General features: G+C 53.4%; 1 protein-coding gene across 1 annotated transcript; it reads right to left on the bottom strand.

The window, feature by feature from the left end:
- Positions 1-12,305: 12,305 nt before the first annotated feature.
- Positions 12,306-21,441, bottom strand: LOC142051079 (SUN domain-containing protein 5-like). Its single transcript, XM_075080271.1, has 12 exons — positions 21,194-21,441; positions 19,211-19,317; positions 18,884-18,968; positions 18,067-18,134; positions 17,422-17,483; positions 17,215-17,255; positions 16,865-16,958; positions 16,197-16,281; positions 15,516-15,628; positions 14,762-14,929; positions 14,312-14,401; positions 12,306-13,649 (listed from the first exon to the last, which is right to left on the bottom strand). The coding sequence occupies exons 4-12, from the start codon at positions 18,125-18,127 to the stop codon at positions 13,518-13,520; spliced, it is 846 nt and encodes a 281-aa protein (XP_074936372.1). The 5' UTR covers positions 18,128-18,134; positions 18,884-18,968; positions 19,211-19,317; positions 21,194-21,441; the 3' UTR covers positions 12,306-13,517.
- Positions 21,442-21,447: the final 6 nt, after the last annotated feature.

Raw genomic sequence — 21,447 nt, 5'->3', positions numbered from 1 at the left:
CCCCCTATATATATACCAAAAGGCAGCAGACTCGCACAACTTGTACCGATACAACAGCTGGCACAGCCGTTAGTGTCAGATGATACCAGCGCTAGAGGAACAGAATGCTTTGGATCCACTGGGGGGCTTGCTTTCCTGACTGTCTCTGACTGAAAGACCCCTTACCAGTGTAGTGATTACCCATGGTAACGAGAGCCAGAGGCTTCCTGCCCTGCTGGACACAGGAGCTGACATCACCATTGTTGCACGAAACCAGTGGCCTCCTCAATGGCCACTGAGGAATGCCATCGACGGAGTAGCAGGGGTAGGGGGCACAGCAGCAGTTCAACGCAGCCAACAACGAGTTAAAATAACTATCGACGGCCGAGTCGCCTCTTTATACATCACAGTTATGCCGCTGCCAGCAGGAGTCCATGCTTTGATTGGGCAAGATGTGCTGAATCAATTGGGCGTGATACTTACCACTGATTCCCCTGCACCAGCTGGTGCCCCTTTTCGGGTGCGGTCACTGCCGCACGGACTTTCCCAATCCCACTGACGTGGCTCACAGAAGAGCCAGTATGGGTCGGGCAGTGGCCGCTCAAACGGGAAAGTCTAGAGCAAGCCCACATGTTAATAAAAGAACAATTAGATCAAGGACATCTCCGACCGTCAACAAGCCCCTGGAACACCCCTATTTTTGTTATCAAGAAAAAGTCAGGGAAATACAGGCTGTTACATGATTTACGGGCAGTAAATCAGCAAATGCAAGCGGTGGGGGCTTTACAGCCTGGCCTCCCAAATCCAGCCATGTTACCAGCTGGTTAGCAGTTGCTAATTATCGACTTAAAGGACTGTTTCTTTACTATAAAGCTGCATCCTCAGGATACCCAGCGATTTGCATTTACATTACCAGCAATCAACAGAGAGGGTCCTGACTTACATTTCGAATGGACAGTATTGCCACAAGGCATGAAGAATAGCCCTACTCTGTGTCAACTTTTCATAGATGCTGCATTAAAAGACGTGCGGCAGCAATGGCCGGACACTATAATTTACCATTACATGGATGATATCTTGTTTGCGCAACAACAACCCTTCTCGGCACAGCAAGAATTATATTTACAGCAACAGCTCCAGCTACACGACCTAGTAATAGCAGCAGAGAAGGTTCAACGTTCGCCAGTATGGAAATACCTCGGATGGCGCATCAGTGACTCTCAAGTAAGTCCACAGAAACTTACGTTACACACAGCAATTAAAACCCTTAATGATGCTCAACGGCTGTTAGGAGACCTACAATGGCTACGGCCAGTAGCCGGAATCACTAATGATGACTTGGAGGTTCTTCGCCCTATGTTAAAGGGCACTGACCCTGCCGCGCCGGTCTGACCGACTGCCGAACAAACCTCTATGATAAAACGTCTTAGCTCCGAGATCGTTCAGAGAGCAGTAGACCGGCTGGACCCCGATCTCCCCATCGATCTCACCATACTCCATGGTTCTACTCACATTTTGGGTGCACTTACTCAGTGCAAAAAGAAAAAGGGGGAGAAGATAAGGGTGTTGGAATGGATATTTACAAGCCTACAGCCGAGGACAATAATTCAAGAAAAGACGGAAGATTTGGCAGAGATAATTAAAAAAGGTCGGTCTCGTATCCTTCAAATAATAGGAGCAGAGCCACATACTATCTACCTACCAGTAAAGCGAGAGGATCTGGAGTGGTGGCTGAGGAATTCCCCAGCGCTACAATCAAGCTTATTAACAGAAGCAATAGAAATCAAACTGGAATCAATAAAAGCTCCCGTTCTTAAATGGATCAGCAATAACAGCTGGATGGAAAGGCCGAAACGCAAAGCAGTACCCATAATAGAAGCAGTGACTGTCTATACGGATGCTGGTAAACGTTCCAGGAGAGCAGCAGCGACATGGCATGAAGATGGTCAATGGAAATATCAGTTAATACATGCCGAGCCATGTGACTCTTTACAGACGTTGGAGCTAGCCGCTGTAGTATGGACATTTTCTTGCTGGATGACGAAAGCGTTGAACGTGGTAACTGACTCTTTTTATGTGGCTGGAATTCTTAACCGCATCGAAGATGCACGTATAAAAGAAGTACAAAACCCACAGTTATTCGAACTCCTAAGACAGCTTCAATCCGCCATTAAACAATGAACATTGCCATATTGTATTATTCACATACGAAGCCGTCAGTGGACGGAAGGCTTGGGGGAAGGAAATGATCGCGCTGACAAGCTCGGCGCCATTACGGCGCCAGTGAGCGAATTCGCTAAAGCACGAGAATCTCACCAAACCTTTCATCAGAACGCAAGAGGTTTAAAGAAACAATTTCAAGTCACCATGGAAGAAGCCCGGGGAATCGTACGAGCCTGCCCTACCTGCAGCCATCACGGACCAGGCATAGGGCTAGGAGTTAATCCCAGAGGCCTTCAGGCCAGGGAAATATGGCAAATGGACGTTACGCATGTGTCAGAATTTGGGAAACTAAAATATGTTCACGTTACTATCGATACTTATAGCAAGTTTTTATGGGCAACAGCACAGTCAGGGGAAAAGGCCGTCCATGTTATACGTCATTTAACAGTCTGTTTTGCTGTAATGGGAACTCCAACACAGATTAAGACAGACAATGGGTCAGCATACTGTAGTCAGAAGGTTAGGAAATTTTTACAGGCGTGGGGGGTACGCCATCTCACGGGCATTCCACATTCACCCACAGGGCAAGCAATAATTGAGAGGGCGCACCAGACTCTAAAACAATATCTAAACAAATTTCGAGACGTGAAAGATGTACAAGAACGGCTCGCAAAAGTTTTGTTTGTATTAAATCACTTATGCATATTTGCAGAACACGATAACCCTCCTGCGTGGGTGCATGGGAATGACGGTAGGAAGGAGTCAAGACAGGCAGTAATGGTGAAGTATCGAGACCCTTCCACTGGTCTATGGCAAGGGCCCGTAGAAGTCAAATATTTTGGTCGAGGTTACATGTGTGTGCTTACCCCCACAGGTCCAAGGTGGATACCCAGTAAATGGGTAAAGGCTATGCCTAGTGAACAGAAGAACGAAATCTGCGAAGTGACAGGAGACAGTGAAGACGTATGACTGCACCGGTAGAGGTAGCCAGGATACGGATAGAATGTCCCCAATGTAATAAGTGCCGCCCTGGGTACTAAGACAGTGTCATAGCTGTCAACAGCGCGGGTGGGTAAGAAACCATCGAGCTAGGAGGTGGTGTGACAGTTGCTACTATCACCCATTACAGACACATAAGGTTTTAATCATCACAGGCCACGAAATAGAGGGTTCTAGACGATATGAATTGCACACCCTTGACTGGATTAGACAAATCAATAGTACTCCCGTTAGTCATCGTAAGTATCGTGATAAGAATCACCGAGGGCATGTACATACCGCCCCAGCCAAAACAGAATGTATGGGTTACCCTGGCAAATCTAACAGGCCAAGATTCCATCTGCCTATCATTGTCGTCGCCAGGAAATCCCTTCTCCACCTGTTTGGTTGGAGTGCCGGTTGATAATTGGACGCTAGTGATACCACAAAATACACCACACTTAGGGAGCCTTTGTGATACTCCCCAGAATTGTGTGAATAATTGGGATGGTTGGGCAGTCCATCGCCCTCAAACTAATCTCGAGCCACAAGAGCTTGAGCTATTGGGTTCTTTGTCAATGGATGCTTGTTTATACTTTAATTATACGGAATGAAACCAGTCTCTTTCTTGGCCTGTGAATGCCACCCTAAGTGTATATAAAAATGCCACTGCTTGGTGTAACTATACCTCTGCAAATATATCACGCTCTAGCAATATGCCTATTGCGCTACCTGCAGGTTTGTTTTTAATTTGCGGAGATCGGGCTTGGCCTGGCATCCCGTCACATATAAAGGGAGGGCCTTGCTCTATAGGTCGCCTAACACTTCTTACTCCTAACACTTCAATGATTTATCAACATTATAGAAAGATGAGAGGCAAAAGGAGCACTCATAAGTTTGAGAACAGCTGTGACTCTACAGCTGAGTTTTGGAATCCGGCAAAGATCATAGCTGCTTCCTTCTTGGCTCCTGGAGTTGGTGTTGCTCAAAGCCTCACGACATTAAACAAGCTAGGGTGTTGGCTAGCTAAGCAAACAAATGCCACATCAAAGGCGTTATCTGACTTATTACTAGATGTAGGCTCTGTAAGACACGCTACGCTGCAAAACCGCGCAGCCATAGATTTTTTGCTTTTAGCCCAAGGACATGGGTGTGCTGAGTTTGAAGGGATGTGTTGCATGAATCTATCAGATCATTCGGAATCAATACATGCAAGTATTGAGAGCTTAAGAAGGAGGGTCTCAGAACTTAGGGAGGATGATCCATGGCATTGGTTTAACAGCTTGTTTAATCGATGGGGCATTGGCAATTGGATTAAGAGTATTTTGCAGATGGGACTAATGATATTTATACTGTTTATCATTGTATTAATGTGTGTTCCTTGTATATCGCAATGTATGCGACGAATGATGGCAAGAAGTATGAGTGTCGTGTTCCTTTCTCAAGGAACAAAAGAAAAAGGGGGAAATGTGGGAAACTACAGGCTTGAATCCACATGTGGGTCCCATGATAAGTTGTTTGAGATAGAAAGCGGGCTGGAGGATTATAGGTACGCGATGGAATTAGCTTGACTACAGACCCAGTGTCAGACCCGCTGATGGAAAATTACAGAGATCAGACCCGCTGATGGGAAATTACAGAGAATCTGCAAGTCACCAGGAGGAGGAAGAAAGGCGAGAGATATCTCGCCCTTGAGAGCAAAGAAGAAAGGCAGGGATATCTCTCGGCCTTGAGAGCAAACAATAAACAAGAACAAGGAATTTAGGCACGAAGTACAGAAATAGACTGTTCGTTAAGGAGGTGTCGCAATCCGTATGAAGTAATTGTTGAAGCTTGTTTACAAGAGCATATAAAAGCGCTGTGACTTAAAAATAAAGCTGAAGCTTGCTCTATCACTCACGTTGAGTTGGCTGCTTGCTTTCCTCGCTCGCCGCAATCCTTGTATGGTTAAGGTGCACTTATTGTTAGTTTTTGGGCATGTTGTTTTGGTTTTGACTAAGCAACTTAAGAATATCACCCAGAAATCTGCCCCGAGGCTTGATAGTTACAAGTGGCAGGGCATGTGGGATAGCATGGGCAAATCCCTAGGGCAGTGGGCACCCCCAGTGTTTAGGAGTTTCACCCCCAAACAAGTGCGGAATCCTAAAAAACTAGTAGAATATTTGGAGAAAGTATGTTGTTACGCTGGGAACTCCAGAGAGACACAGATAACTGCAACATGCTGGGGCCTGGCCCATGCATACCCAGCCCTGCTCAACAGTATTCAGTGCTCCCAAGGGGAAGAGAAGGTCTCTGGATTGAAAGGCAAAGTGACAGGCACTGTGACCACTCAAACCCCCACGACAAGTACTGGAGCTGGCTCAGAGAATCAACCCGTGCCAGTATCAGTCGCCCCCATACACAAGACGAAATATTGGAAGCGGACGTCAACTCATTTAGAACGGGATGATGGCAAAGCAGGGCCGTCACGAGGAGAGGAGGAAGAAGTAATAAATGAAATAGAGACCACCCGATCCCTGTCCTTAAGCGAGTTGCGAGATATGCGAAAAGATTATAGCCGTCATTCAGGTGAGCACATTGCCACCTGGCTGCTCCTATGCTGGGATAATGGGGCCAGTAGCCTGGAACTAGGGGGAAAAGAAGCCAAACAATTGGGATCCCTTTCTGGGGATGTGGGCATTGACAAAGCAATTGGAAAAAAAACACAAGCCCTCAGCCTCTGGAGGCGACTCCTGTCTAGAGTGAAGGAATGGTATCCCTTTAAAGAAGATGTTACATATCGCCCAGGAAAATGGACAACTATGGAGAAAGGCATCCAGTATCTAAGGGAATTAGCTGTGCTTGAGGTGATTTATGGTGACCTGGACGATCAATGGTCATCCAAAGATCCAGATGAAGCCGAGTGCACATACCCATGTGGCGGAATTTGTACAGAGCGCACCATCTTCGCATGCAAACTCATTGGCAGTAATGTCCTGGAAAGATGACGAGACACCAACGGTGGCGGAGGTGATAGATAGACTCTGGGATTATGACACAAATATCTCTTCCTCGCTAGTCTCTGCAGTGGAGAAACTATCCCAAGAGGTCCAGCAACTCAAAGAAGATATTCCCTGCTCCCCACCTCTAAAGAGTAGTGTCTCAGCTGTTAGAAGTAAGCATCCTTTGGCTCAAAGGAGGGGATACACACCACGGGCCACCCTATGGTTCTACCTGCGTGACCACGGAGAGGACATGATGAGGTGGGATGGCAAGCCTACCTCGACCCTAGAGGCACGAGTACATGAACTGCAAGAAAGAACAGTCACTCAGGGAGGCTCTTCCAGGAAAGCTGCTGCTCCAATTTCGAGTGAGCAATTCTCCAGACAGAGGAGTAGAAGTGTTGATTTTATTTCTAAGTGTAATAGAGGGACTCCTGATTCACATTTACAGGAAGTGAGTTGTGACTGCCATGATCAGGACTAGAGGGGCCCTGCCTCCAGCCGGGTGGAGGAAAGGGATAACCGGGCTTACTGGACTGTGTGGATCCGATGGCCTGGCATGTCCGACCCACAGGAGTATAATGCTTTAGTGGACACTGGCACACAGTGCACCTTAATGCCATCAAACTATATAGTGGCAGAACCCATCAGGATTGCTGGAGTGACAGGGGGATCCCAAGAGCTAACTGTATTTGGCCAGTCCAAGCAGGACAAGATGTAAAAAATGTGGTCTACACTGCAGCCAGGAAGAATGGCCCTACCTGGAGCCTCTAGCAGAAAGCGCCAGGGGAGACCCGGGGTCGACCCCTAGGGTTTTGGAGTCGGGGATACAGAGGGTCCGAAGCCCGCTATACTCCAACTGAAAAAGAGATATTGGCAGCATATGAAGGGGTTCGAGCTGCTTCAGAATGGTTGGTAGTGAAACACAGTTGCTCCTGGCACCCCGACTGCGAGTGCTGGGCTGGATGTTCAAAAGAAACTTCCCCTCTACACATCATGCAAGTGATGCTACATGGAGTAAATGGGTTGCACTGATCACCCAGCGGGCTCAAGTGCCGCGAGCGAGGAAAGCAAGCAGCCAACTCAACGTGAGTGATAGAGCAAGCTTCAGTTTTATTTTTAAGTCACAGCGCTTTTATATGCTCTTGTAAACAAGCTTCAACAATTACTTCATACGGATTGCGACACCTCCTTAACGAACAGTCTATTTCTGTACTTCGTGCCTAAACTCCTTGTTGTTTGTCGGATGCTCTCAAGGCCGAGAGATATCCCTGCCTTTCTTCTTTGCTCTCAAGCCGAGATATCTCTCGCCTTTCTTCCTCCTCCTGGTGACTTGCAGATTCTTTGTAATTTCCCATCAGCGGGTCTGATCTCTGTAATTTTCCATCAGCGGGTCTGACACTGGGTCTGTAGTCAAGCTAATTCCATCGCGTACCTATAATCCTCCAGCCCACTTTCTATCTCAAACAACTTATCAGGGGACCCGCATGTGGATTCAATCCTATAGTTTCCCACACTCAAGTAGGAAACCCCAGTCGCCCAGGAATCTTGGAAGTGACCATGGACTGGCCAGAAGGCAAAGATTTTGGATTATCACCAGAGGAGGAGGTGACACGTGCTGAAGAGGCCACACTGTATAACAAACTGTCAGAAGATGAAAAGCAATATGCCCTGCTCACTGATGGGTCCTGTCACCTTGTGGGAAAGCGCCAAAGATGGAAGGCTGCTGTATGGAGTCCTACACGACAAGTAGCAGAAACTACTGAAGAAGAAGGTGGGTGAATGGAGCCACTTTGCAGAGGTAAAGGCCATCCAGCTGGCCTTAGACGTCGCTGAATGGGAAAAGTGGCCAGTGCTCTATCTCTCTACTGACTCCTGGATGGTGGCAAATGCCTTGTGGGGCTGGCTGCAGCAATGGAAGCAGAACAACTGGCAGCGCAGCGGCAAAACCATCTGGGCTGTCACATTGTGGCAAGATATTGCTGCCCAGGAAGAGAAACTGGTTGTAAAGGTACGGCATGTGGATGCTCACGTCCCCAAGAGTCGGGCCACTGAAGAACATCGGAACAACCAGCAGGTAGATCGGGCTGCCAAGATTGAAGTGGCTGAGGTGGATCTGGACTGGCAACATAAGGGTGAACTATTTCTAGGTCGGTGGGCCCATGACACCTCAGGCCATCAAGGGAGAGATGCAACATGCAGGTGGGCTCGTGATCGAGGGGTGGACTTGACCATGGATGTTATTGCACAGGCTATCCACGAATGTGACACATGCGCTGCAATCAAGCAAGCGAAGTGGGTAAAGCCTCTGTGGTATGGGGGACGATGGCTGAAATACAAATATGGGGAGGCCTGGCAAATTGACTATATCACACTCCCACAAACCCACCAAGGCAAGCACCATGTGCTTACAATGGTAGAAACAACGACTGGCTGGCTGGAAACATCTCCTGTCCCCCACGCCACTGCCCGGAACGCTCTCCTGGGTCTGGAAAAACAAGTCCTGTGGCGACATGGCACCCCAGAGAGAACTGAGTCAGACAATGGGACTCATTTCCGAAATAACCTCATAGACACCTGGGCCAAAGAGCGCGGCAATGAATGGGTGTATCACATCCCCTATCACGCACCAGCCTCTGGGAAAATTGAATGGTACAATGGACTGTTAAAAACTACACTGAGAGCAATCGGGGGTGGGACATTCAAGCCCTGGGATGCACATTTGGCAAAAGCCACGTGGTTAGTCAACACGAGGGGATCTGCCAGGCGAGCTGGCCCTGCCCAGTCAGAAATCCTACATACTGTGGAAGGGGATGGAGTCCCTGTAGCGCACGCAAAAGGTACGCTGGGCAACACAGTCTGGGTCCTTCCTGCCTCAGGCAAAGGCAAAGCCATTTGTGGGATTGCTTTTGCTCGAGGACCTGGTTGCACTTGGTGGGTGATGCGGGAGGATGGAGAAATCTGATATGCGCCTCAAGGGGATTTGATTTTGGGCGAAAACAGGCAATGAACTGAATGGCACAATGCGAACTGCTATATAATATTGTGTGTCACCTCTGTGTTGTATCAATGATATCAGAGTACGAGCCTCCCAACCCATGGAAGATAAACTGCGACACAAGCAAAGTGCAGCAGTGACGGAACAATGACTGACTCGGTATGCAGCAACCCAACGCCACACACACCACCTCTCCCACCCTGAAAGACTGATACGGCAGATGGAGCCCAGAGTCATGGACTGGGTGAACTCAATGGACATTTTAATGGACATTTTACAGGGAAGGCCCATGAACTAAGGGAATGATGTCTGTCCATTATGTTAAAGGATGGGAAGGGGAGGGGTGGTGGTTGGTACGGTTGTATTGCATCGTATGGGACCTGGGCATGGTGTAAATGGTATGGAATAAGGGGAGGCGACTGTGATGGTTTTGGCTGAGAAGGGGTTAATTCTCCTCACCGTGGGGGTTGGCTACCTTTCCAGCTTCCCATGCTCTGCCTGTGTGGCGGGGGGGGTGCTGGGAGGGGCAGGGCCATGGTGGGGGCGGCTGACCCCGACTGGCCAATGGGATGTTCATTCCATACTATGTGACTCCATGACCAGTATATTGAGGGAGGACAGTTGCGACTTGGGAGCTGTGCGGCGTCGGGTCAGTGGGCAGTGAGCTGCTGCGTCGCGTGCTGTTTTTTGCGGCGGTAATTCCCCTCCCTCCTCCCTTCCCCAGCTCCCTGGGGCTTTGCGCCTCTCATTGTTCTCCTTTCCATTGCATTTCTGTTGTTGTTGCTTTTAATTTTAATTATTAAACTGTTCTTATACAAACCCACAAGCGTTACCCTTCTGATTCTCTCCCCCATCTACTGGTGGGGGAGTGAGCGTGCGACTGTGTGGGGCTGGGCTGCTGGCTAAACCACGACACTAACCTTCACTTTTATTGTCCAAACCCCTCTTTTAAGGCACAAAGCCTTGTTTTTAGATCCCAAACCCTCACTGTTAGGGTCCAAACCTGTTTTTTTTACTGTCTAACCCTCATTTCTATCTCACAAAGTCTCACGTTTACAGTCTAAGTCCGTCTTTTAAGGCTCAAACCATCATTTTTAGGTCCCAAACCCTCACTTTTAGCCTCCAAACCCATCCTTTTTTGAGTCACACCCTCATTTTTAGGTCCCAAAGCATCACTTTCAGGGTCCAAATCCCTCTTTAAAGGCTCAAAGCCTCAATTCTATACTCCAAAGTTTTACTCTTGCCATGCAAACCCTCACTTTTAGGTACCAAATATTCATTTTTAATGTCCAAAGCACTCTTTTCACGTGCAAAGCCTCATTTTTGGATCACAAAACCTCTCCTTTAGGATCCAAACCTGTCTTTTAGGCTCAAAGCCTCATTTTTAGTTACCAAAGACTGACTTTTAGGGTTCAAACCCATCTTTCTTAGGGACAAACCCTCATTTTTAACTTCAAAACCCCACTTTTATGATCCAAACCCCTTTTCTTACGCTCAAAGCCTCATTCTTAGGTCCCAGAGACTCACTTCAAAGCTCCCAATCTGCTCTTTTAACATCAAAGCCTTATAGTTAGAACCGCAAACCTCACTGTTACAGCCCAAACCTGTCTTTTAGGCTCAAAGCCTCACTTTTTCGTCCCAAACCCACACTTTTATGGTCCAGAACCCTTCTTTTTAGGTCCAAACCTTCATTTTTAGGTCCAAAACCTTCACTTTCAGGGTTGAAACACCTCTTTTAAGGCTCAAAGCCTCATATCTAGTTTCCAAAATTCTAACACTTACTTCCTAATTACCCGTGCGTTTTAAGTCCCTCAGAAGCCCCTCAAGAGGTATCGGGTGGTCCCTAGTGCTTTGCTGAAGGGGTGTTTTTTCTGTCCTTTCCATGAACTCTGAGTCCTTCTTCCACATATGGTCGTGAGTTGGCCCATCAAGTAATCTTGTCACAGTGTGTGGCAAGGTGTGTCGGTTTCACCGGGTGTTGTGACTCTTATCTAGATGGAGATGTCCATAGTTCCTTCTGTCTTGGTTTCGACTGGCGCCAGCTGCTAGGTCGTTTGCATCCCCGTCATGCTCGCAGAGATTACGTCCTTGAGTGCATTCTTGCCTAGAGGCCCCTCACAATATCAACCTCTGATATTCAGTTCACAATAACCTTTGTGCCTGACTGCTCAGGTGCCGATTCAGATCGGTGGTGGCAAGAATGATCCTCCAGCCTTCCTGCCTGTGCACCCTGAGCGTGAACCCTCTCTGCTTCTTCCCCAGCCTCAGCCACAACAGCCTCTGCTCCTCATCTCTCAACAACATATTCAAGACCACCTGTATCTCCTTCCACTCTGGGTCATGGTTCTCCACAACAGTTTCCAATACCTTCGCCACCTTTGCCGCGTCTTCCCCATACATTTGAGCCATCTCCTTCCAAGCCCATCAGCCTGCTACTGAGAAGGGTACTTCAACCCGCACCCACCCTCCTGTCGGACCCACGGCCTGCCTTAAGGGTGCTTGTAGCACTGCCCCCCGTCTCCTGGTTCTTCCTGCTACAGCACTGAAATTCCGACCCCCCTTCACTTTCTATTACTAGCGATAGAACGAGGGGAGATGGCTTCACGCTGCATCAGGGGAGGTTTAGATCGGATATTAGGAACTACTTCTTTACTGCAAGAGCGGTCAGGCATTGGAACAGGCTGCTCAGAGAGGTGGTGGAGTCACCATCCCTGGAGGTATTTAAAAGATGTGCAGATGTGGCCCTTCAGGGCATGGTTTAGGAGACATGGTGGTGTTGGGTCGGAGCTTGGACTTAATGATCCTAGAGGTCTTTTCCAACCTTAGTGATTCTGTGATTCAGCACCACCATTTACACCCCCATATCCACTTGTCCAACTTCCCTGTTTCCACACTGATCGTTACCTCCCTGTAGACTTCCCTGTCCCGGAGCCACTAATCATCCTACATCATCTTCCTCTTCCACCAGCCCCTTGTATTTTACACCTCCTTTTACCAGTACTACATGCAGAACAACATCATTTGGGCGGTTTGTCCCAACATTGTTCTAAGGCCAAAACATTTGCATCCTTAGTAATTGATCCGAGATCTTTTCCCCTTTTCCAACCGCTGCTCTGCAATGTGAAAAACAAACCCACGTATGGGATCTCATCCCATTTTCCTTCTCTTTTGCAAAACATCATCAACTGCACTATGGTATTATTGCATTATAATACATATTATTTTAATATAGTAGTATTATAGTATTATATTTCAAAGTATAGATCGGCGACCAATGATTACAATGCTCAGTTAACTGCTTCCTTGTGAGGGGATCGAACCCACCCCCACCCCCCTTCCAATGCTTCAGTCAACGCCCTAGAGGTGACTTCTTTAAGACCTTGCCTTTAGACGATTCCCCACCCATGTTAAATGTGACTTCCAAAACAACTATCTGATCCGAACATGCAAAAATAAATCCATATTCTGATAACCACGCCAAAATTCAGAGACCAGTCAAGACAAGTAGCCAAACTGGGGACTCAAACCCCATTCAGTGGGACTCTAACCCGCTTGGTCAACTTTGGGGACTCGAAGCCCTTTCCAAACCAGGCAGGGGACTCGGACCCCCCCAACAAGAAAACATACTTGGCAAAATTCTTCTTCTCTTAATAACTGACCAAAACAACTATTACAAGCACCGGTACTTAAAACCAAATTATAACTACAATTTCCAATTAAACAACCTTTCCCCTCCTGCGCGGGCAGCCCTTTGGCTGGTACGTGAGGCATTCACGCCAGCAAGCGCCTCATTGCTTGACCTCTCGCCGGGCCTCGAACCCAGCGGCGGGACTCGAACCCGGGGCCCTGGCTGGCGCTCCGGGCGCGCCCGTAGCAACGTGCTCGTCCGTCGGCACGCGGCCGCAGCGGGGCGGGGCCAGAGAAGGGGCGCTGCGGTGGTTGGCGGGGGGCCCTGCCTGTCCCCGCCTGGCGGGCGCCATTGGCTGAGAAGCCGGGAAGAGGGTGGGCGGGCGCCTGGGGGAGCTCCTGCAGAGCCCGCGCGGGCCGGCGGGCGGGGCCAGTCGCCCTCTTGTGAACTGAAGCCGGGCCCTTCGGCCTGCCCTGGGCTGGGGCCACTTGCGGAGCCCCCAGGGGCGGCGGGAGGAGCGCTGACAGGCTGGGCCTCCCCTCTCTAGATTCAGTCTTGGGAATGCTTCCTATCTTCCTCGTTTTTAAGAAAAAAATTGCATAGAAGTTGTAACATTTTCCACACGCTCCCGAATTCCCCTCCCGCAGCGTGGAACGTCTTGAGCACCCCACTTTGGAGACAAATCTTCTACAGTTCTACAGCCATCTCAATTGCCACATCTTTTAGATTTATTTGTTCTTCCTCCCCTTCTTCTTCTTTCTCATGTTTGACTTTTTTTTTCTCTCTGGTTTCACCTGGGGCTTTCCGGTTGCGCCATCTTCCCATGAACCTGCACTCGATAAATGCAGGTGTACGCTGGGTTTCCCCAGTTGCTCTTCACAAGAAGTTTGATAGACGGAAAGGCTCTGGGAAGCGGCGCGTTCTGTGAAGAAGAGTGGGAAAAGGAAACGGGGGTGTTAAGAGCGGCAGTGCAATCACCCCGTCTTTGCATGCCGGCCCGGCTGGGGCTCGGTCTCCCTTCCCTCTGCCCCTTCCCGCTGCTGCTTGCTCTGTGCTGACAGGGAGGCCGGGGAGGCGCTCCTGCGTGTGGGGCACCTGGTGTGCAACCCCGCCGAGCTCCCGCTGCCTGCTGTGCCTGCTCTCCCCCTGGCAGGCGTGAGAGCGCCGCGGGAGAAGGGGCGAGCTATGGTGGGAGGAGAGGACACTGTCCAGCCTGCCAGCAGGCCGCAGCATGGAGCGACAGTGCTGCCCGACGCCTCTCGCCACCAGGCCGCCCTGTTTCTCCACGGCACAAAGACGCTGCTTGCGTGGAGTGGGCGCACGTGCAGCTGCCTCTGCTGAAGGCACCAGGCGCAGCCAGGGATCTCTCGGGACTCGTGCTCCTACGGGCCTGACCCTGCCCTTGCTACCCTCTTGCTACCACCACCGCGTGCTACTCAGCCCTCCCAAGCCCACAGGTCTCTCTCTCATGACGGTGGCCTGGGCCCCTCTGCCCAGGGAGAAAGCATGTGTGCCCTTCCTCCATGGACTTGCAGGCAAACCTGCTGTGCTCCCTGGCATCTCGTCCCCGTGCGTGGAGCGTACCTTCAGAGGGAAGGTCTGAATAGCCTCTTTTGCCACGTTGTACGTGAACGTCCCAAGGAGAGTTTCCTCTTCTCCGTCCGCATCCACTCCCTCAGGGGCAAAGCACAAGGAGAGCCGCTCAGACTCATCCCGACAGAGAGGCAAGGTACGCGCTGGCTCAGCCCTGTTATCCACCCACCCTCTCCTGGGGTTCGAGCAGCAGCCTAGCACCGGGTATGGTGGAGCTCAGTCTCCGCTTTGAGATTTGGTCAAGAACCCAGAGGTGCTTGGCCAGAACAAACCTTAAGAGGGATGAAACCTCTCGAGCCCCTGAAGCATCCTGCGAGGGCACTGCAGTGCTCGCGAGAGATCAGGACACAAACCCCAGAAGATGCACAAAAGCAAGCAGGGCCCTGTCCTGGCTTTGCCCCAGGGCCAGATGCCCGCCAGAAGCGCCCAGCAGAGACTTACAAAGACAACGACGTCTCTGGGGGCGCTGATGACGGTCCCAGATGGAGACACGTCTTTGGAGATGTGCTGCACAGTGACGGCAGTCAGATGGACTCGTGCTGGCAACCTGATGACCACCTGGCCCTGATGCCCTTGGAAAGGCCAGCAGTTTCCTGGGGAAACATCCGCCTGCAACCAGAACGCGACAGCAGTGAAGTGTGAGAGAGCACTGGGGCCAACACCACTGCCCAAGTAGCTCGAAGCATAGGCGCCAGCATGTCTGTGGGGCCTATTTCAGCTTGAAATTGAGGCGCCTGTGAGGAACTGGACAGAAGTAGGAGGCCCCCTGCCCTGCCTGACAAAGGGGGTCTCAGTATTAGGGAGCAGAGGAGAAGAGTGGTTACGAAAGCATCGTAGTCAGGCCCGCGCAGAAACACGTCCCTGCCCAGCGGCTCTGCAGGGCACCCGCCACCTTCCACCCACAAAAAGGCACAGTTAGGGGTGAGTGTGGAACCAGGGTCGCCAGGGAGGAAGGCTTTCACCCAGCTGTGGCAGAGGACTGTGGGCAAGATGCAGCAGTTCACCTCTGTTCACCTCGCCAGGGGAACCACGGATCTCTAGCAAGCCCAGCCCTGTGTGAGAGCTTTGGTGTCCGGAACCTGAGCAGCACGGTGGGCTTGACCAGTACCACTGGCCTGAGGGGAGAGCCTCTGAGGTCAGTCCCCAACTTCTCGGGAAGGAAGGACACCTTCCCTGAAGATTTCTGCTACGATACCTGCAAAATAGTCTCAGGAGGCTTGGCAGCGCGGAAGAACCATAAAACCCTGCAGCCCCAATTCTCTTGGCAGTCGTAGGTCTCGGAAGTTCTCTGCCTGTCAATGGTGGCACCTGTAAGGAAGGGAGAGCAGATGACTGCTAGAGGCCGCAGACTAGAAGGGAGCTGGTGCTCAGGAGTATTTGTGACGCCGCCGTCCAGCTCCATGTCTGTCAGTCCTGTCCTCATCACCACGCTGGGGGCGGGGGGGTGCCCAGCTGCACAGAGCAATGACGGCAGCCCCATCCCTGGTGAGTGCTTCTCTCACAGCACCATGAGGAGGTCTGAGGGCTCTGGGAGCCTGCAGGCGCCCACGAGCATGACAGCAGACCAAAGCTGAGGGCTTGGAGCATGAGCAGCAAAGGACGGCCCAGCCATTCCCTTTGCAAATGCAGCGGAGAGGAGCAGAGCCCCTCCATCAGCACAGGAAGACGTGCGGGGGCAGCGCCAAGGGCACCTGTGTGGAGACCAAGGGCTTGACTGGGAGGGAGTCTGAGCGACCCACTCTGCCACAGCCTTGCTCTTGGATCCCGTGAAGGTTTTAAGCTGCCCCATTTTGGAGAGCAGCGCCTGGAGCACGGGCTCCTTTGGGGAGTGCTAGGGGCAAGCGCAGGGCAAGGACTGGGCTGCTTGTGTCCATACCAGAGCTTTCCAGGGCCCAGTCAGACATCTCGACGTAGGCACCCAAAGCCTTCTTGGACGCTGCCTGGTTCACTTCCTGAGCTTCCTGGGAACGCCAGAAATCAACACAGAAAAGGACCACATCAGCAGGCAGTGCAGCATGGCTCCTAGTGCCCGCAGAGGCAAAGGGTCAGTGTCAGGAAGGCAAGGCAAGCCTTGTCCACAGAGCTGCAAGACTCTCTGCTGCTGGCGTGAGCCGTGAGGACTAGGAAGATTATCTGTGGCCATGGCCATGGCCATGACCCCAAGGTGTGCTGATGTGGGTCCCCACACCACCGTCCACACCCTCTGTGCTCTCCAAGTCAGGAGGGGGAGAGGCTCAGGCCCTGTAAGCCATGGCTGGCACTGTACGTGTGCCTGGGTGCCACCACCGCCTCAGGAGCCTGCTCAGAGGAGCCAGAGGCACCAGCGCACCTAGGCAAGGCTCTCAGGAGTCCTCTGCTGCCTGAAGTGGCCTTGTTACACTGGGGCTGGAGAGGGGCCTGTGCAGTGCAGAAGCTCACCCAGCAAGCTGCTGGGGCAAAGGCTGGGTTGCTGCAGTCAGCAGTCTGACCCCACCAAGAATCCTGAAGAAAATGTTCTCAGGGGTTCTGCCCAGCCAAGCCTCCCTCCCCAAAATGCAGGATCACCTTCAAACTGCGGATCTGTGCCCTCAGCCGAGCCACCTCCTCCAGCAGAAAGCGTGTCTTTTGGGTTTCCTCCGCCACCAAAACGGGCAAGTTCCTGCACGACAGGAAAGCCGATCTGGTCAGAGAGCGGCCCATCGCCTCTGGGGAGCGTCTGAGCTCAGCAAGAGGAGAGAGAGACACGTGTGCTTTCCCTGCTTTGCCAGTGCTTCCCTTCCGCACCAGGCTGAGCAAAAGGCAAAGGCAGGAGGGAAGTACGGGAGCCCTGGCTGTTAGGAAAGTGAGTGCAGGTAGCACGAGGTCGGCTGACGCTTCTGCACAGAACCAGTTCCAGCTCAGGAAACCTCTCTTACCACAGCATCTTCAGGTTTGCCGACGACACACGTGTCAGCTCCTGGGAGGGAAAAATGCTCCATTAGAGCATCTGCTACCAGAGTTGCCGCGGCTTCCCAGGAGAGGCTTCCCTAGGAAGGCACAAGCTGCCGCTTCTTTGGGTCAGCCTGCGTGGCAGCAGCACAGCCTGTGATTCCTCCAGCCACTGCCAGCAACGAGTCACTGACCTCTATCAGTCCCTTTGCCTGCGTTGTCCACACCGGCAGCGAGGTCGCGCAGTAAGCACCAGCTGCAATTCACATCACCGAGAGACGGTTATTTTAGCGGAGTTGCTAGCCATCCCCCTGCAGCTGCGTTGTCGCCTGCCTGGTGCCCTGGGGCTGAGCAGCAGGTGAGCTGAGGAGGTGGGGAACGTGGGGTGCAGAGAGAGGACGCGCCTCTGACCGGGAGCCATCAGCCCAGGCTTGAGGGGACTGCGTAGCCGTGGCCTTCAGGTGTGCTCGGTGCCCCAGAGCTACTCCCCATTTCCCCTCACTGCTTCGGTGAGCACCGAGGCTGGGCTGCATGGGCTAGGAGAGGTACCTCTCCATGGGTCCCCCTGCACGGCCCCTCCCGTCTGGGAATCCCCAGCTCCGGCTTGGAAAGAGCTACGCCCTTCTCTCACAGACTTGCAGACTAAGCAAGCCATTTGGCCCAGTGGCCAGAGCAGCAGCACAGCTGGGAGGCTACCAGTCTTACCGGTAGTCCAAACGCCAGTGCCAGTCAAGGACCTCCTCAGGACGCACCCGCACCACGGGCGTTTCACACATACTGGCCCAAAAGGAAAGCTGGCATCCAGCACAGCCAGGCTGTGTTTGCTCATGAAAACTCACCCAGAGCCACTGGGAGCCACAGGAAGAAGACTTTCAAGAACCTCTTGCTCTGCGGGCCCATCTTTTGCCTGGAAAAGAGGGAGTCCTGTGGCTGTCAGTGCTGCAAGTCTTGGGCAAACCCCCTCACCCGTGGATTTCCCTCCTCAGGCCCTAAAGCCATTGCTTTGCACGCCTGCTACTGACAGAGAGCTGACAGATTGGCGCCCAGCACGAACACGATTTCTGTCCACGCTGTTCAACGCTGCCGGCAGATCTTCCCCAAACGAAGGGCTCCAGGAGCACCTTCCGAAAGGGAATGAAAATCATGCAGGGAAGTAGAGAGGTTGAGCAAATGAGGACTGCTTTTCAGTAGTTCTTCTGGTGTGGACCTTGCTCTCTCCCTTTGGCTGAGAGAGCAGGCCTGTTCTCACTTGCAAGTCACACAGATTGCTCTTAGGGGTGTTTCTCCGCACAGCTGGGAAGCGCAGGGGCCTCGTCTGGCTTTCCTTCCAGACCTGTGTGGTCTCTTGCCAGAGCTGGGGAAGACCCTTGCCCTGCGGAGGCTTGGCTGTGCTCCTGAGCTTCTGGCTACACGGCGGTTTGTCCTACTACATCTCCGGGAGGGTTCTGGGGCTCCGGCAAACGCCTGGGAGTGGGGCTGCCAAGGGGCTTTGCTCTTGGCTCTCCCCGAGAACGGGCACCGCATGAGCTTTGGCGCACGAGTGAGACCCCCGCGCTGCTGGGTGGGGAACACCCTCTGCTCTCCCCCTTGCTTGGGGGAAGGGACATCCCCCTTCTCCCCCCGTCCCCCACCACAGCAGAAACAGGTAGTACGTACCTGGCAAAGATGCGTGTGCTCAGCAGATGTCTCCACAGGGAGACAAGGGCACCTGCCGGATGCCAAGCCAGGCTGAGGACCGCCCCTGGGCAAAAAAGCAAGAGAAAAGTTAGGCCTGTCTCTTGAGGTCTCTTCTCTAGGATGCCCAGCCACACGTGTTTGAGCTCCCTGCGGGAAGGCGGGCACCCAGTCCTACGCACTCCCTCCCTCCCTGGGGCAGCCTGCACTTCTCCTGCCTCTCGTGACATTTGGCCAGAGCTCTGGCACAGCGCAGCTCTCCAAGTTCACCCCAGGGGACTTCACAGCAAGCAGCAGTGCTGAGCTTACTTGCAATTCCTGTGGCCTTGTTGCGCCACTTGGCAGGCCCTTGCGTGGCAGAGCAGGGAGCCGAGGTGGAAGGGACCGTCACCAGCTCCACCTCCACGCATAGGTTCCTGTGGGAGGAAAAAGACAAATGCTGGTTGCCCACCATCGCCACGCCACGGGAGCCGAGGCGGGCAGGAGCAGCCTGAGCAGAGGCCCTTGACAGAGGACGGGCTGTCCCAGCAGCAGCGAGAGAGGGCAGCACAGCCGGGCTACTTCCAGGCCCTCGTCCCTCTCCTTTCCCCATCCTTTGCTTTACAGGCCTGCAGTGGGAGAAGAGGAGGCAAGCTGGCTGCAGCAGTCCCCCGCCTCGGGACGCCCACCCGGCAGCACAGCCCTATTCTGAGCCCGTCACTCCCTGCTCCCTGGCACCAACTGCCCCTTCGCAGACAGCTCTCGGTGGCTGTCTGGGGAGAGGGCACAGGCTGCTCTCCCCCACCGTGGGCCATCCCCCACCATTGGCCACACCCCTCCTCCCTGGTCACTGGCGTTCTCCCGACCCCTCTCCTCCCCGCACAGCTGCCCCACCACAGCCAGGCAGGTCCCTGCCTCAGCATCCCAAGGGCGGGGGCAGTGTCAGGTCCCAGGGGCTGGCCTCCCTGTGCAGAAAAATCTCCCTGCACATCAGGGTGGGCTCTGACCCCTGCAGCACAAGGCTACCCCCTCCCCAAAGGCCCCTGCTGCACACTGGCTTCTGACGCCACTGACTACATTGGGCCACGGCCCTGCTACCCCCCCAACCTGACGCCCCAGGCAGGAGCAGCCCACTTCATACCTGCTGGCCTGGCAGCAGCTCGGCCCCGCTGCCTCCCCTGCCAGCTCTTGTCTGGCATTAATCCCAACGGAGCCTTTGGAGGCCCCTTGGTGTCTTCCCTGGGGGGCCTTTCTCCTCGCCATCTCTGGGCCAAGGCAGGCTCCCCGCTCAGCTCTTCCCCCTCAGCCCCAGCAAGCGTGGCCTGCCCAGGCAAAACCAGCTCCAGTAGCAGCCACGTGCCTGCCGCCTCTCAGCAGGAGCGCACCTGCCCGGGCAACAGCCACACGCATCTGTGGGCTCCTGCCCCACGCGCCACAGGGCTGTGCGGGTGGCCAGCTCTGAGCTCACAGTGGTGGCTCTGACGTCACACTGGGGCTCCCCAGGGCTGAGCCGGGAGGGGCAGAGCGGCTGCTGCCGTCCCAGGCGCTGGGAGCCCGTGCCTGTGGGCGCGCTGAACCCTGCCACGCTCCCGTGCCAGGCGGCTGCCTGGCCTGGCCTGCCGGGCAGGGTTCCATCTCTCCTGGGCACCCCCGGGAAACCAGAAAGGGTGCTGGAAAGGGGGCTTTGCTCTTGCCCCACGAGACAGCCGCTTCCAGCAGTGGTTCTCCTCTCGGAACCCTTTTGTGGGCCAAGAAGAAAAAGGGCCAGTAGACCGGAATGTGCTGTCAGGCGCCCAGCGGTACATCTGGTTAGCAAGGACTGTTTGTTTTCTTGCCCCTGCTGGTTCTGCCTCCGCTTCCCTCATTTGAAATGGCAGCGTGAGCATGCTCCTTCCTTGTCTTGCAGTGGCCTGGAGGGTCCAGGAGCAGAGGGGCACAGGCTGCGCTGAGGGCTCTGGGCAGCACGGCCCGTACCAGGCTCCCAGCCTAGCAGCACGGGGTCACAGGCTGTATGGAGCACGGCCCCGCCAAGTCCCACCTCACTGCCCGCTGGGAGCCCCACGCCGGTGCAGGGCCAAGCCGTGCTGGGGCAGTGCGGGGCTCCAGCTACACAGCCATGCCAGCCGCTTTAGCAGGGGAGCACAAGGCGCCCACTTCCCCCTGGGCAGCCCCAGGCTTGCCTGGGCCCATGGACCCACCAGCGCAGCGGGCCGTGCAGGCAGCAGAGCTGCCAGTGCCGTTGATGACAGGAGGGCCCTGGCAGCAAAGGGTGCCTGAGGGGCTTGCGGCAGGCTGGGCAGCTCTCGCACTCACGGGTCAGGGTGGCATTTGGGCGTGATCCTCTGGGTAGGGACAGGCTTCCCTCATCCAGCTCTGGAAGGGGGCTCCTGTGGGAGCGGTTCCTGTCCCTGGAATGCTCCAGATGGGCTTTCCGAGTCAACAGAGAACGTGGCTGACTGGGACGTCCTTGATGGAGAAGGCGCTATACCCCAGGATGCCATGTCCATGACAGCAACTGCAGGATGGAGAAACAAAGGGTTGCAAAAGGCAGCGCCTGTGGGAGCAAA

This window comes from Phalacrocorax aristotelis, unplaced genomic scaffold (genome assembly GCF_949628215.1).
Source record: "Phalacrocorax aristotelis unplaced genomic scaffold, bGulAri2.1 scaffold_148, whole genome shotgun sequence".
In the NCBI taxonomy this organism is placed as follows: Eukaryota; Metazoa; Chordata; class Aves; order Suliformes; family Phalacrocoracidae; genus Phalacrocorax; species Phalacrocorax aristotelis.
The sequence above is the reverse complement of the archived record's forward strand: the minus strand, read 5'-3'. Positions and strand labels throughout refer to the sequence as shown.